The sequence below is a fragment of the Gambusia affinis genome, linkage group LG01 (genome assembly GCF_019740435.1).
Source record: "Gambusia affinis linkage group LG01, SWU_Gaff_1.0, whole genome shotgun sequence".
Classification (NCBI taxonomy): Eukaryota; Metazoa; Chordata; class Actinopteri; order Cyprinodontiformes; family Poeciliidae; genus Gambusia; species Gambusia affinis.
Window position 1 is genome coordinate 15,196,316 of NC_057868.1, and position 15,550 is coordinate 15,211,865.

The 15,550-nt window shown below is 38.3% G+C and overlaps 1 protein-coding gene across 4 annotated transcripts in view; it reads left to right on the forward strand.

Annotated features, from left to right (window-relative positions):
• The window catches only part of plch2a (phospholipase C, eta 2a), a 142,954-nt gene that overhangs the window by 105,027 nt on the left and 22,377 nt on the right, over positions 1-15,550 (forward strand). For 3 of the 4 annotated variants that reach the window (XM_044096794.1, XM_044096966.1, XM_044096886.1), the window contains 7 exons: positions 1,438-1,608; positions 3,080-3,173; positions 4,057-4,260; positions 5,655-5,775; positions 13,254-13,425; positions 14,910-15,017; positions 15,248-15,253. In XM_044096794.1, coding sequence (XP_043952729.1) covers positions 1,438-1,608; positions 3,080-3,173; positions 4,057-4,260; positions 5,655-5,775; positions 13,254-13,425; positions 14,910-15,017; positions 15,248-15,253 — 876 coding nt within the window. The remainder of the gene's footprint in view (positions 1-1,437; positions 1,609-3,079; positions 3,174-4,056; positions 4,261-5,654; positions 5,776-13,253; positions 13,426-14,909; positions 15,018-15,247; positions 15,254-15,550) is intronic. The other variant, XM_044096747.1, reaches the window with a different exon arrangement.

Genomic DNA, 15,550 nt, shown 5'->3' on the forward strand with positions numbered 1-15,550 from the left:
CTGTAACTGATAGACATATCAATAATTCAAAGACCTACTTTAAGTTATATCAGAAGAATTCAATAAACCTGGTCAAATTCATCACCTGGGTCACCATGATGATTTTCCTTGTGGCGTAGCCTGTTGTAGTGACCAATTGAAACATGGTCTTGCAGCACTAAGTAACATCCACAGCTTAGATGTTCAAGGGTCAGTTAGACTTTGTAGGCAGCTGCAGCAGCAGCTCTGCTAAGTGGTGAATTATTACCTCTGTCAACGCTCCCAAAGAACAAGCCTTCTTAGCACTTAAGTTCATGCATAAAACATGGTGGAAGCAAAAAGGCTCAGAAGCTTTGTGGGTGTTCCCCAGCTGTGCTTCCACTGCTTTGTTATCCTGCTGGCTCCATGATGTGTCCTGAGTGACAATAACTGTAAATATGTATGCAAATGAACACATTTTTATGCCTTTCATTCCTTTTAGTGCAACTTCTGACTGAATTTTGCCCGTATTCCAGAATAGAACAAAGTGAGAGTGCAACATCTCGGTTAACTCGTGGAAAATATCTACTTGGGCTGTGCTTGTCACTTTGTTATTGGACTGTCACAACTTAGCAGCATCTATGTGCGATGTGCTCCAAGCTGTGCAAATATCTCAGCAGTACTGTTGTCCAGTCTCTCCATTTCAGTCTGAAAGAAATTTTGTGTCTCGTTGGAAGGTTTCCGCCCACCAGGAAAAGTATGTAAAGATCATTTTTGCAGTATATTCTTCAAAATTGTTGTATGATCTACACATTTTATGTAAACTACAACTAAAGCCCTCAGCTAATGAAACTCCTCCGCAAGCCTGCTCTGGGTCTGCAGGAGTTAGCCATGCCAGATTACACATAGTAGCTGCTGCTCTTGGATCGGTTGTGTTCTTGTTTTTAACCACTCTGTGCTACTCGGACTCCAAACTCCAGCTGGCACAGACGTCAGCAGTGTCCAGTATGTGGCTGCCTCTAGTGTTATTTGGCATATGGACCCTTTATGGGCAGGATCACATGAAGAGTAGTGTAGAGTAATGTGTTGCTTATGATTATAGTCCAAAAATACCTACTTACTGATATCAAGTCAGGGAACAGATGGGACAAGTGGAGAAAACCTCCTTTTTAAGTCTTACCAAAATAACCTGTCAGTGATCAATCAAGACTAGATAATGAGTCTATATATGTACTGAGTTGTATTTTACAGTTCTTCCTGGTTTTTTTTTTTTTACTGCAATTAATTTATAAATTAGATGAACTTTGAAATTACTTAAAACTGTTGATGTCTTTTGGGGAAATTATTGCATAGGAAACCAACTTTATATTTTGGCAGAACCCCAGCCATACTGTGTTCTAGGTCTATGGAGATAAACATAAAACATTAGCTGGGATGTTAAACTGGTGGGATAACAACTTTGCTGTATGATTGCTGCAGGAGGCAGACACAGATGACAAACAGGGAACTTTGGGGTTTGAGGAGTTCTGCTCCTTCTACAAGATGATGTCGACCCGCAGAGATCTGTACCTCCTTATGCTCACCTACAGCAACCACAAAGACCACCTGGACACAGATGACATCACTCGCTTCCTGGAGACTGAGCAAAAGGTAAACATGTGCTTTCATTATGGTAGTGAAAAGCTTGCTAATGTCTTACAATATTGATGGACAGTGGCTGTAAATGAGTACACAAAAGCCTCCTATATTTAGGGGACATCAGAGAAAATCGGACTATCTTGGAAAGGTCATTTCAGAAAGTAAAGCTGATGCTAAAAGTCTGTTGACTTCTTTGCACTAAATGCTCCTTTTGCATGAATGATTGCATCAGTGTGGTGTTGCAGAGAAGTGATCAGTCTGTGGCACTGTGTAGGTATGCAGGAAGGCCAGATTGCTTTTATCTGTTGCCTTCATCTGCCTTGTTGGGTCTGGGGTCTCTAATCTTCCTCTTGACAACAGCCTAACGACTGCACTCTGTGGGGCTCATATCAGGCCAGTCTGCTGGCCAATCAAGCACAGGAACACCATGAAGCAGCTGTTGGTACATTTAGCACTGTGGGCTGGTACCAAGTCCTGCTGGAAAATGTAATCAGCATCTGGGTATTGTTTGTCAGCAGAAGGAGGCATAGGTAACTCTGAATTATCCAGCTAGATGGCTGTGGACTTAAGAAAACCCTGTGGACCAGGACCAAGCAATGTCCCATCACCAAAGTCTTCAAAGTAATTTTGCTTGGCCATCCTCTCAAAGGTGCAGCTTCCTCTGTGGGACCTTTTCCTTCCACTGAATATGCTTTGAAAAGTCGCTCTGAACAACCAGCATCTTTAGCAGTCTAACCTCATAGAGGTTGCTTTCTTTCTAAATTCAGGAAGCTCTCAGCTCTACATTCAGGGGCTAAATCAGTCGTCCAATCAATCAAGTTTATTTGTATATTTTATCAAAAAGGCCGTTCAAAAGTGCCTTAAGTCATAAAAAAACAAAAAGACAGTCACCAACTGAGAAACCTGTAATGAACATTACATTTAGTTGACTGCCATCATCAAAAGTTTAAGTTGGCGACCCTTTGATGCAGATTGTAGTAATGATGGGAATGGGCTCATTTCCTCTAGATTACTGAGAGCTCTATAGTAGAATGAATGTTTTGTGTGATGGAACCACATTGATGGTCAGAAAGTCTAAATCGCTACTCCAAACTTATTTTTATTTGTTGGTGTTTAGTTGAGGCCCAATACTGCAACTTTTCTGTTGTGATTTTTTTAAAGTTTTAATTTAAATTTATTTTATTGTGTTATTGTCTTTGTAGAGCACTTTGGCACAGTTTTAACCTGCTTTTAAAAGTGCCACATAAATAATCCTGACCTTGACAAGGTGACAAATGAGTCTGTGCTGCCAGAGGACTGGCCACTCCTCTTTAATGATCATCAGCTTCAAACAGCAGCTCCCAGGCACCAGGCTGACTTTATTTTTTTTTACCAGTCAGGATGGATGGAACAATGACATGGATGCACCTTAAACAACTTTATTTTCTCTTGGGAAACAAAAGAATAATAGATCTTTTAGAGATGGCATTTCCTCATTTTGCAGATGACAAAGGTGACCAAGGACCACTGCTTGGAGATCATCAACAAGTTTGAGCCGTGCTCTGAAAATCAAAAGCAGGGCGTTTTGGGAATTGATGGTAAATATACATGAATTTTACATGTAGTCATTTTGTTTTAGTTTTGGTTCTAACTTAAGTTTCATATATATAATAATTTCATAATAGTTTCATATATATAATAATTTCATAATAGTTTTATATATATATATATATATATATATATATATGAGCATATATATATGTATATATGAGCATATATATATGTATGTGTATAAATATATATGGCAAATACACAAAATTGCATTAGGTATTGTTTTTCAGTTTCTAGCACAGATATCTTAGTCCATTTGAAATACGACAAAACTAACTTAAAAGTAATTTTTCAACAAGATATATGACTATGTTTTAAGTCAGTAATTCCTTCATGTTAATGAAAAAGTTCATAGGAAAAAGGTCTTGTTGTAAGTAAAATTATCTACATTATTTTCCTACATTGTGTTAAATTAATAAAGATTAGTAAGCAGAGGGCATTGTCTTACTGAACTCTATTCACCGTTGCTGTCTTCAGATGATGGAAGCCCAAAATATTAAATATTAGCCCAAAATCAACACTACACTGAGGTCACAGTGTAGTGTTTTCAGAAACCAGACTGAAAAGATGTTTTAAGAGATGAGATGTGGTTCTCTGGCTTTGGAACCTCACATTGGTTCTGTTTTTATAGCGCTGGTTATTGGTCTGTTGCTGGAACAGCTTTGATAAATAAACTTTGTTTATTATGAACTATAAAACCATAGGACAGAATCTGCAACAGCTCTGCCTGAAAGGTGTTCCTATTAAAAGTTCACCTTGGAAATATTGAAAGTGACGTTAGACTCCATGATGATAATTTGTGCACCTGCCTGTAGAACTTTCCAACATTTACAAATAGTTTAGTTGAAACGATTAGATTTTTTTTCCTAGGTTTTACAAACTACATGCGCAGTCCAGCTGGGGACATCTTCAACCCAGAGCACTACAATGTGAACCAGGACATGACCCAGCCGCTGTGCAACTACTTCATCGCCTCATCGCACAACACCTACCTGATGGGAGACCAGCTGATGTCCCAGTCCAGGGTGGATATGTATGCCTGGGTGCTGCAGGCAGGCTGTCGCTGTGTGGAAGGTAGCTATCATAACAATAATAATAATAATAATAATTTCTTATTTCTGCAGCAAGCACGGGAGAAGATTTGCTTCTGCTCGTGGGCCTGTTTGGCTGGAAACCGTAACATAGGGACAATATTTTACATTGTAATTAACCCACATTTTCATTCAAAATTAACATATCCAGTTAAAATGTTTTGCATCTTTTATTTTTCTTATTTGAGGTTTGTTTTGGAATAAAGACACAAGTTTTATTGCGTCAACAAAATCTAGAATGTTATGGCTACAGACTTGTAATATGAGATCTGTGTTTCAGGAGAGCAGATAATTAATCTGCAAACATTATGTTGCCATAGTGCTTGTGATTGTTAGAGACTCAAATACTGAAGGCTAAATTCAGAGTATTTAGCATTTATCTCCCCCACAGTCTGCCTTCATTCAGTGGAAGTGTGGTGTGTGGGAACGTTCCTTGTTGTCTTCCAAATGCGTTGGACTAGAAGAACAAAGAGTGTTGTGTCTAGTGAGGATTTAGAACTTAATTTGTCTTTGTAGCAGGTTGAAGGCAGATCTATAATTGAACCCCTTCCCACTTTACATTTGTATCATCCAACACTCAGTCCCACTCATATGATGATTAAAGATAGAGAAGCTGTTCATATAAATACATTTCAGGTTTGTTTTTAGCAGCTCCCTCTGCTGGAAGATGAGGGTTCTCCTCTTTACTTCCAGGTTTTAATAAAACATTGTATAGTTTCTGCATCTTTCAGAGTTTTCTCTGTTGGAGGCAGTGCATGTGCACTGTTACTTGTTATAACCAATCTGTTTTATCCAGGTTAAAAATCATGAAGAAAACTGAGAAACTTTGAGCATAAAGCCATTTTTAGCTTATGTTTCAGTTTAAGAAGTGTTTTGTGATGGGGAAGCAAAGCAGCCCTTTTGCTTCTAAACATTACAGTGTGATGCTCTAAATGTATATTGATGCACTGATGGAGGCCATATTGACTTGTTTTATGTGAAACAGTCTGATTGGATCTAATGGAGTGTCTGTGCAAAGTGACATTTTATCTCATATAACGTTTAATATGTAATCCAAATGGAAATCATTAGGCGCCTCTGTCTCCAGTGAGGAGATTGGTTTGTAATTGCTGTTCAGATTGGTGGAAAATGCAAAATTGAGAACTTGAACGAGAAGAAACTCAATTCTAAGAGTAAAAAGGCAATAAAACAAATTTCAATATATATTTTTGAATAGCAAAACGTTACATGAAAGCCTTACATTTTGCTACCTCCCAGGCCTAAAAGCTCTTTTATTTTCACCTTGGAACCATTCCCAGGCTCAAAAACATCAGCTACGAACATCGCCACTGAATGGCTAAGCCAAATTTATATATCTGTGCTGTCATTTTCCCGCAGTCGATTGCTGGGACGGCCAGGATGGAGAGCCCATCGTACACCACGGTTACACCCTGACCTCCAAGATCCTCTTCAAAGACGTCATCGAGACGATCAACAAGTACGCCTTCATCAAGACAGAGTACGTTGAAACTTTCATCGCCTGGCCCGTAAATCCACTTTGAGGCAGTTTGAGCACTTCAGCAGCTCACCGTGTCTTTTCCTCATGTTCTGGTAATGGTAGCTAACAAAGCGTGAAGCGTGGCTGTCTGGCACTGATAATCATGTTTATCGGGAGGCGTCGGTGCTGTCAGTTAATATTTCAGTGCTTAAAGGGTACGGAGGGATGTTTCACGAATGATTTCCTCTGATCAAAACATGAGATGAACTTTTTATAGACGGTTAGAGCAGCAGACCACAGTTTTGTTTTGCAGTTTGGGAGCTTTTTGCTTTTTGAAAATCCTTAGTTTTAGTTTCTAATAGTGTTAGAAGCGTCCAGTTTGTTATAAAGAACAGTCAAGACAGAAATTACAAGCATTTGGGCCTCTTATTTGCTAACAAAAAGAACAGAGATACACAAAATGTGCATGTCGGCGCCTTTCTAACAAAGGAAATTATCTTGCTTAAAAGAACTGTGTATGCCTTGTCCAAACATGTGAGCTGAGTGTTTTTGCACTCCTAGAAACGATTGTTCATCATCTCAGACATTTGTTGCCTCATTATCAGGAAATGAACCTAATTTTCCGAACACTCTGTTCTAAGGAACATCATGTACAATAACAAGATAATACTGATAATCAAAAGTAATGTAATCATTAATTGCAAATGGATTCTTGATATAATGAGTAACATGGATAAATTAATACAGATTAGTATCAAACGCTGGACAGAAGATGGACAAAACAAAGGCAGCAAATGTAACGATGCAATGAGTAAATATGTCATTCTAAAGTAATTAGCAAACATCTTTTCAACACTGTTTCAGTTATTTTATTTTATTTTTTTAATGAAAGTTTTAATTTTCTACAAATTTGATCTGGTTCCACTATAAGACTCCTGCTTTTCTCCACAGTTATATTCACCGTAATCACACATTGGATTCTAGTGCATTCTCCTGACTTTTCCTGACACGAGGCTAGCTGTTGACAGACCAGCACCAAGAAAGATGACTTTACTTACACACCTGCCCTCTGCTGGAATAATGCAGTAGAACAAGCAAAACCGCAAGACACCAGACTTCATACAAATGAGACACACAAAAACTAAATGCGTTTTTAATATAAATTCAGTAAAAGAAAATTTGGTTTGGGGAATGCTCATTACAGTTTGTTGGTTTCCCCTTTTGTGCAAAGTCAATTTTTTTTGTTTATTTCAGTTAACAAAAATATTTCCTTAATTCTAGTTTTTGTTATCTGGTAGCTTTTGTTAATGATAACCTCTCAGCCATCCAGGGAAATATTCAGATGTGTTTTTGATCAGAAGTCCTCGACTTTGGTCCTGCTCAAATACATCTGTTTCCAATGATTTTATGTATTCTCAGCAGATATTAAAAATCTGTATCCTGATTTTTAGGATTCTGTCTGTAAGCTTCCTGAACTATTGACTTATACCTAGCATCAGATGGAGAACACAGGCATCAAATCGTGAAGGTACGAGTTATTTATGGTGTCTGTTCCACTTCACTGTCTTCACTTATTATATTGCATGTGTCAGGCCCATGTCATTTTTTCTTAAACTTGTCCATTAGTGTGGAGCCTTTGGGCTCATTAGACGTGCTTCATAAATATGGCAAAAAAACCTCTGTTAATATTCATCTAGCTGGATACTAGCTGTGTTTATCATTTCAAATTCAATTCTGGTGGATTTGATGTATTATGAAGGTGGAGAAGTTGCTGCAGAAAAAACCCCGTCAGTTTAAAATATTCGTTTTTTTCCACATCGAGCACATCGGTTCAATTTTGTGTTCCCTTGTAAGAGCTAATTACAGTTATTTGTTTGTGAATATATCAGTTCTTAGAGAACAATTCAATCATTCACTTTTACATGGACCAAATTCCTCCGTGAGCGACTGCTAACTCCCCGGGGCCATGATTTCTGTTTATAGCTACGGTGAGCTCACCCTTATACTTTAGTCCTGCTTTTTCTGAACGGATTAACCGTAGAGCTGCTTTTTGTTGGCCATGCTGCACTGTAAGGATTATGAATAAAAACTGCTCCACTTTGAACTTTTAGACTCGGTTTTAAAGCAGTCTGATCTTGTTGGGTGTTTTGTCATTTCAACTATTTAGTAAAAATGTACCAGGATAGGAATAGTAAAAAAAAAAAAGAAAAAGAAAAAGTTTTTACATGGCTTGTTGCTCCTGATACAAATCGTATTAACCTTCATTATGTTAACAACAAAGGCAATCAGGGTTTATCTCCTCATGCCATCTATTTGAATGAGAAAGACATTCTCAGAGTACTTACATATGCACTTTGCTTCTGGGCATCAGTGTTTTTGTCTCTCTTGTGTTGAAGTTTTGTTCAAATTACTAGGAACCTTGCCACATCCCACACTTCTCAGAATAAAACCTGTCATTTAATAGTTATTCATCTCCTAGACATAAGTGGTGCAGCTCCTATTTATGGTTCCACATACCAAAAGGAGATTGTCCCCCCCAGACTCTGGAAGTCTCTTCTACTTGTTTGTTATATTTTGGTCTTTTAAAAACCACTTAAAAATACGTAGTTGTAAATCTGCTTTTATTAATTTTTAATGCTTTTACTGAAGTGCTAATCTGTTTTTTGGGGGGGATTTTTTACACATGCGTTACCATTTCTTTGTAGATGATGCTTAGTTACATACTGATATTGTCCCATGTGAAGCCACAACATTACCAATCATGCTTCATTCCACTTTTACTCAAAAATAGAAATATTCTTGTTTCAAGTTGGGGAAAAAAATCAGTTGGAACTTCACACCGAGTCCAAATTTCTACCCCCAGCTCTAATCTCAAAGTCCACCTGCCAAACCAATAGTAAAAACGACAGGGACTTGAAAAGCAAAACTGTCACAAAAGACAGCACAACCATTTATGAATAGATCTTTACAGTGTTTGACTACATAAAACACAGAGAAATGCATAACTATTCACAGATATTAATACTAGTAGTTGACTTGAGGCAACAATAAATAAGTCCCACTTGTTTTAGACCTGGCACTGGAACACAGTTGAATGGGTACAGAACAGCTCTGTACCCTGTAGCACTAAACTGACTTCAGTACAGAGTGAAATACTGAGAGACGGCTCCATTCTCAAAGGTTTCTGTTGGTTCACACAAACATTTCAGACTTCAGACTGCTGTTTACTAAGACCATTTTAGTTTTGTTCTGAAGTCAACAACATGTGAAATGTGAAATCTTGTGCCAAATGTGACGTGCTGATCGTATCCAGCAGAACAAACTATCCGACGGATCGTTACTCTTGTCCAGTACACTTTGCACATTCTTCTTATCTGGGAAGGTCAAATGTACTTGTATGCCAATAACTGTCTAATGCAAACATGACAGTTGTGTAGCAACCTTTGAATTAGCTTTCAAACGCATTTCTGATAAATTTAGGCTTTGTTCACACAGCAGACAAATGTCAATCAAATTTGCTTTTTTTTCCCAAAAGCAACGTATATCTGACTTCTCCATGGCAGTCAGAATGGGCCATTTCCAGAGTTTTCATCCCCCCAAAGTCCAAATTGTGCCTCTAATTGGAACTAATTCAGATACATATTGGATTGTTTTCGAACCGTCTGCAGTCAGAACGGTCAAGTTGCATTTAATCTCATTGATGAGAGACGTGTCATAATTCTTTACCAGCAGAAGGCAGAGGAGGGAAGTCAGATTATGATTATGAACTCATGAAAGAAGTCTGAGTCAGTGAAGCACATCACATCCCAGTACCACCACTCCTGGTTCTGACTACACATCCCAGCAGGCCTCTGGATGGAGAAAATTGTAGTTATTATTTCGCTGTAACTAATTATTTTCCCTGTTTTTGTTTTAGACTGTAGCCATACTAGAGATGCTCATGTAACTCCCTGAAATTCTCCACCTTTCGGTGCACAGATAAATGAAAGCTTTCACACAGACACCTTGCTTCCTTTTATTGACGCTGCATCAAAAGGTAATCATTCCATTGATTTGCACGCCGACTCAATTTTTACGACTCTATTTTTAGATCTTGTTTCTTCAAGAAAAGGATACCGAAGCACTGCCTTTGTGTGCATCTTCACCTTTTACTATATGCTTTTGAAAAGGATGATTGTGGACTCCATATTCCTCAGATAATTGGCTAAAATGGCCCAGAGTGAATGGCTGGTACCACTTCAAAGAGGAGTTGGATTTTCCAGGGTGCTAAATAAAGACAGGCCTATTCAAGACAGGATTGGACTAAAAATCCTCCATCTGACAGGGATGGAAATATACCAGTGGATGTACCATCAGAGTTGTTCACTGTACTCGGTATTGTGTCCGAGACTCATAATTTGCTGTGCCTCAACTTTTGAAATGCTGTTTATCCAGACATTAACCTGATCATTGCCTTCCTATGCAATTCTCCCAGAATAAATTCTCCCCTTCACTTACGTTTTTTCACCGGTAGATTTTATTCAGTCAAGGCAATCGAGTTAAAAATCAATTTACATTTTTAATCTAAACATTTATGCTGTCTTTATTTTCAGTTTGAATTAGATTTTCATTTTCATCGTTTTTAGTGCATACTTAGCTTATAATGTATTTAGAAAAACAATTTCTCACATGCATTAAGTTGGTACTGGTGCCTTTTTAACTACAAATTATCTCCTTTAGTGGAATAGAAAAAGATGTGGTCAGAAACATCACTAGGTAGGTTACATAGTAGGTTTTGACGCCATGTTACCCTTTATAACATGACTATTGTACAAGTTAAGGTACAAATGAACTGATTTATGGTTAAATAAGGTGTTTGATTTGTCCACCTTTTGACCATACAGCCAACTTTGAGTCATCCATTTTTAGGAGCTTAACCAACTTATTTAGGTTTATGAAACATTGTAATATGGGGCCACCAAACTCTTTTTTTTTTTTCCATTAATGTCCTTATTTTAGGCTAGAAGAACTATTTTGTTTTGAAAATAGAGTAATTTAGAAACAAATCTATTTCTCTAACATCTCGATATTTTGTTGCTAAACTTTCCTTCTCCCAACAAAAAGTTTCTGTTGCTGCAATGACTGAGAAATTGAACTTAAGCAGGTGTTCTAATATTAGAAATATTAGGTTAATATTTCCAATATTAATCTTTCAACAATAGTGCATCTTTAAATTCCAATTATTCACAACAGTCTTCATTCTAGTTTCTTTGATGTTGAATAAAAGTCTGGAAAAGAACAATTACAAGTTTATTGACCTAAGCTTATAATGATGATAAAATTAGTACTAAACTTTATGTATTTTGTACATTGTAGGTTTCCACTGTGGCGTTGTGATCCAACGTTGAAAACTTTCACTTTGGGCATCTCACTTCAGTCCTGACAGTTAGCATAAATAAATCCCGCTGGTCGAAAACAGTATTATGCCAAATGTATCATGTTTGTGTAAATTCACCATCAACACTCTGACACAAGCAAACATGAATCCAATGAGAGAGTCCTCATTTTAGGAAATGAGGACCTGAGAAATGCGTAAATGATGGAATGAACATTTTTAGTGACTTTCAAATGGTGTCTGAAACCCACATCTGCATTTAAATGTTATTATGTGATACAGTATGGTTGGAATGAGTTATCCATTTGTTTTGTAACATGCCTGAAGACATTTGTTATGGATTGTAGCAATATCAATAAAATGAAATGTTACAATAGCTGTTGCTTGCGGTTGTGTACAACACATGGTTCTCAACAGGCCAACTGCAACTGGAGTCAGAGCAGAAAGAAATATGCAAATGCTGAGGGTTTATATGGATGATCATGATCATTAAAAACACCTTAGCTCTGTAATTCCTCAGATGCCCCAGCAAATGGTTCTGGAAGCAAGATTTAAATCTAAGCAATAAACACATTTAAGGGGCCTCAATCCAACAAAGTGCTCACTTCTAAATCGGTTGTGCCTACAAAACACTGACCTGACACTACAGTGATGGTGTGACACCGTCTGGAGAGGATGGTTAAAATGTGTCTGTCCACTGACTATATCTCACTATCATCGTGGAAGGTGGGGAGACTTTCTCCTATAATTCGCTTGACATGTCGACAACCCATTGCAGGGCAACACAGGACAACACAACTATGCACACACTCAAAGCTAATGGCAATTTAGATAACCTGACAGTCTTGTTTTGGGATTGTGGGAGGAAGCACACAATCACCCACACAAGCACAGGTCCTCCTTGCTGCAGGGCAGCTGCACCACCATCCAGCACTAATGAAGTGTGTTGCTTACAGTGAAACGTGATTATGCTGCCCATTGCCTTAGATTAGGCGCCCATTCCGGTTTATCCTGCCAGCGTTTATTTATGTGTCTCATAACTGGAAATACTCAACACATAACGATGAGGTAATGCTGCATATAGACAGGCTTTGAAATGCAAAAACACACTGGCGTTCCATATCCATGGTGGCTATGGTTCACTGTGTTCCTCCACACAGTGAACACAGTAGTATGAGGGAGTTCATGTTTGGATACTACATGTTTAAAATCTGACCTCAGTTCGCCAACATGCAGCCGTTCATGTTCATTTTAAAGGAGCCGAACTCTGTGAGGGTCCTTTCTTTTTAAACTTTCACCTTTACATGACAAATACTTCAGCATTGATCGGTAACAAGAATGAATGACTTCTGCAAAGGTAAGGTGACTAATAAAACTCATCATCCTACAGTGATGATTGATTGGATGATTAATTACTGATTAATTGGAGTACACAGACTCAAAAAGAGCCATTTGCAAGAGCACAGAGTACTGAAGACAAAACTTCAGTTCTCTGAAGTATATAAAAAAATCCATTTAATTAAAAAAAATTCATCTTTACTATAGTCTTCTTTGTTTTAGCATCATAGACAATAAAAGGTTTATTATATTTAAAAAGCAAGTTACTAATTTATTTAAATGCATTTGTTAATGTATTTCTATTATTGTATCAAAAGGCATAAGTGGCTAAACAAAAAATGTCAAGTTTTTTTAAGCAGATTGTTAGAATAAATACAATAATCTGTTACTGAAATCATTGTTAATAGGAGTATTTCTAATATTCTGGTAGCAATGATTTTGGACTTGATAACTCATTGCGATGGAAATTACAATTTGACCAACTTTACCAGAATTTACTGGAAACTATATAATACCTGCGAAGTCTCCTGTTTTGCTTTCTCCCATATTAGTATTTTCTCCTAAATTTCCCGTATTGTAACAATAATCCCACCCAGTTTAAATCCTTTAGATAAGTAGGTCAAATCAGAAGCAAAAAGAAGTTTAAAGTGGTCGACATGAATCAAGCTGATTTTTCCTGGCTCTTCCAACACCTTCTACATAATAGCACTATGCTACACGTGGTAGCATTAGCTGACTGTTGCATCCTGAACTGTCACCCATCCAGCCTTTCATTATCGTTCCTCAGCTACCCGGTGATCCTGTCCATCGAGAACCACTGCAGTGTTTCTCAGCAAAAGAAGATGGCCCAGTACATGGTGGAGATCCTCGGGGACAAACTAGATGTATCCAGCGTCAAGGCAGAGGAGTCTGGGAGACTACCCTCTCCAGAATCTCTCAGGGGCAAGATCCTGGTGAAGGTGAAGTCTGAATCTTGATGTTTTAGATGCTACAGAGTTTAGACGACCTCCATCGCTGACATTCTTCACAGTTCGGAAACTCGGTCCCCAGGTTGTTATGACAGCCCTCCGTTTTATCTGCAGGTTGATCTTCTCACTGTAAAATCAAAGGCAGAATAGCGGACTGAAGTGTGGAGAGGAGTGTGTGAGAGAGGAGAGGAAACCTGCCTCGCTGTAGGAAGGACATTTCCTCCTAGAGGGCTTGTGTGCAGTTGAACCAAACTGTAACTCATCTCATCTGTTCATTTGTGTTATGTTGAGAAAACACAGGTGCATCTAGGGAAATATAAGTATTATTAAAAACTTTGTTAATTTGCATAAAGAAGGAGATTGATACTTATTTACACAAGACGTGTGTAAATATTTATTTATACACTTATTGTGACAGTCACTGAAACAATGAGGGTTAGCTGCACAGTGTCATTGTTGAAGACGCTGGCTATTTCAGAGTGCTGTATGCAAATATATTAATGGAACATTCAGTGGAAAGAAATTTAAGCAGAAGAAAAAGATGCACAGGGAAAATTGTAATTGTGAGCTTGTGAAGAAAAGTCAATTCGAGAGCTTAGAGGAGAGTAAATGAGTTACACATGTTGCCATTTCTGAGCCAGAGATGACATCTGCAGGACTAAGGAGAAAAAGGACTGGGCTGCTGCTCATTGCTCCACATCCCTAATTTAAATAATCAAACATCCTTTTACTTCTCAGGATTTCATGATTGTGGTTATATGTATAGCGAAATAATCAGCTGATCTGAGTCTTTATCATAATGTTTGTGCCAGCAATGAATTTCTATAAGACAAATTAACATATCTGGATTTATTTGAGTCCATCAGAACCACAACCTCCAGGCTCTCCATTGATGAAGCTGACAGTTGACCACGGCTGTTGCACACAGCCTTACAACTGACTTTAAATCCCAGCATAAAAATTTGGTTAAAATTAAACTAAACCTAAAAGAATAAAGACTTCAAATTACTGCCATGGTGGTGGAGCGGTTAAGTTGGGGCTGGTTCATGGATTCCTTTGCACGCAGAGATTTTCAACTCAAATCTGAGGCAACCTGTAATCTTTTTGGCACTTTAGAGACGGACAAAACCGGGGCATGGAAGCAATGTTGTCAGAAGAGTGGTCTGAAAGTCCAGAAAATACAATCAGACAGTAAACAACTACTTGATATTAGTGCTGCTGTCTAGTTTTACAAGTTTTTCCATGTTAGCTTCGTCTTTGCCCTCGATTTAAAGCAGGGTCTGCTTACTTTTCGCTATGACTGTAACCCTTTTCAGCTCTCCTTTGGCTTCCTCTCTGTGTAAGTGAAGTCAGTGCTCTACAGTAACTCAGTGTTGGACTTTCGCGAACAGTGCCCTCTTCTAACATAATGTGTCAAAATGCTCTTGAGACAGTTGCATCTGTTTATTCAAATATATTTTTCACTTCCGTTGCAGGGCAAGAAGCTGCCGCCTAATATCGACGAGGACGCAGAGGAGGGAGACGTGTCGGATGAGGACAGTGCCGATGAGATGGAGGACGACTGCAAGCTGATGAACGGAGACGTACGTAGCCTCCGTGTTCTCGTCTGTTTCCAGCAGTCCACGTGTCCCTGTGCTCAGTAGACGAAACATTAATTTTGCCGTGTGTTCATGTTAGTATCGAGCTTTGCTGAAAGTGTTTTGTTGGTTGGCTTTGGTCCTCCTTTATGTGCCTGTTTGGTCTTATTTCCTGCTCTCCTCTCTTCTTCTTTTGTCCTCTCTTCTTTTCCTGAACATGTGCCAACTCCTTAAAGTGGAAGGTATCGTATCAAAGACTTCATCTTTAGTCATCTCAGTCATGCTCCATCCGCTCTCATCCTGCCTGTTTAGCTCCAAGCTGTTGGGTGTCAAAACGTTGCCTCAGCTCTCCTCAGAAGGAACCATTTAGACACATGAAGCCGACCGAAACGACACTTGTTTAAGAGAAACCATTTTAATCTTTTTCCAGCGACATTACTGAAGTGCTTAAATTTAGCACCTCAGTGTGAAAAGTAAAAAAAGAAGTAGGCCGATTTAATGATGCGGTTTTTAAACGCATCAGAACAGATAATCCTCTG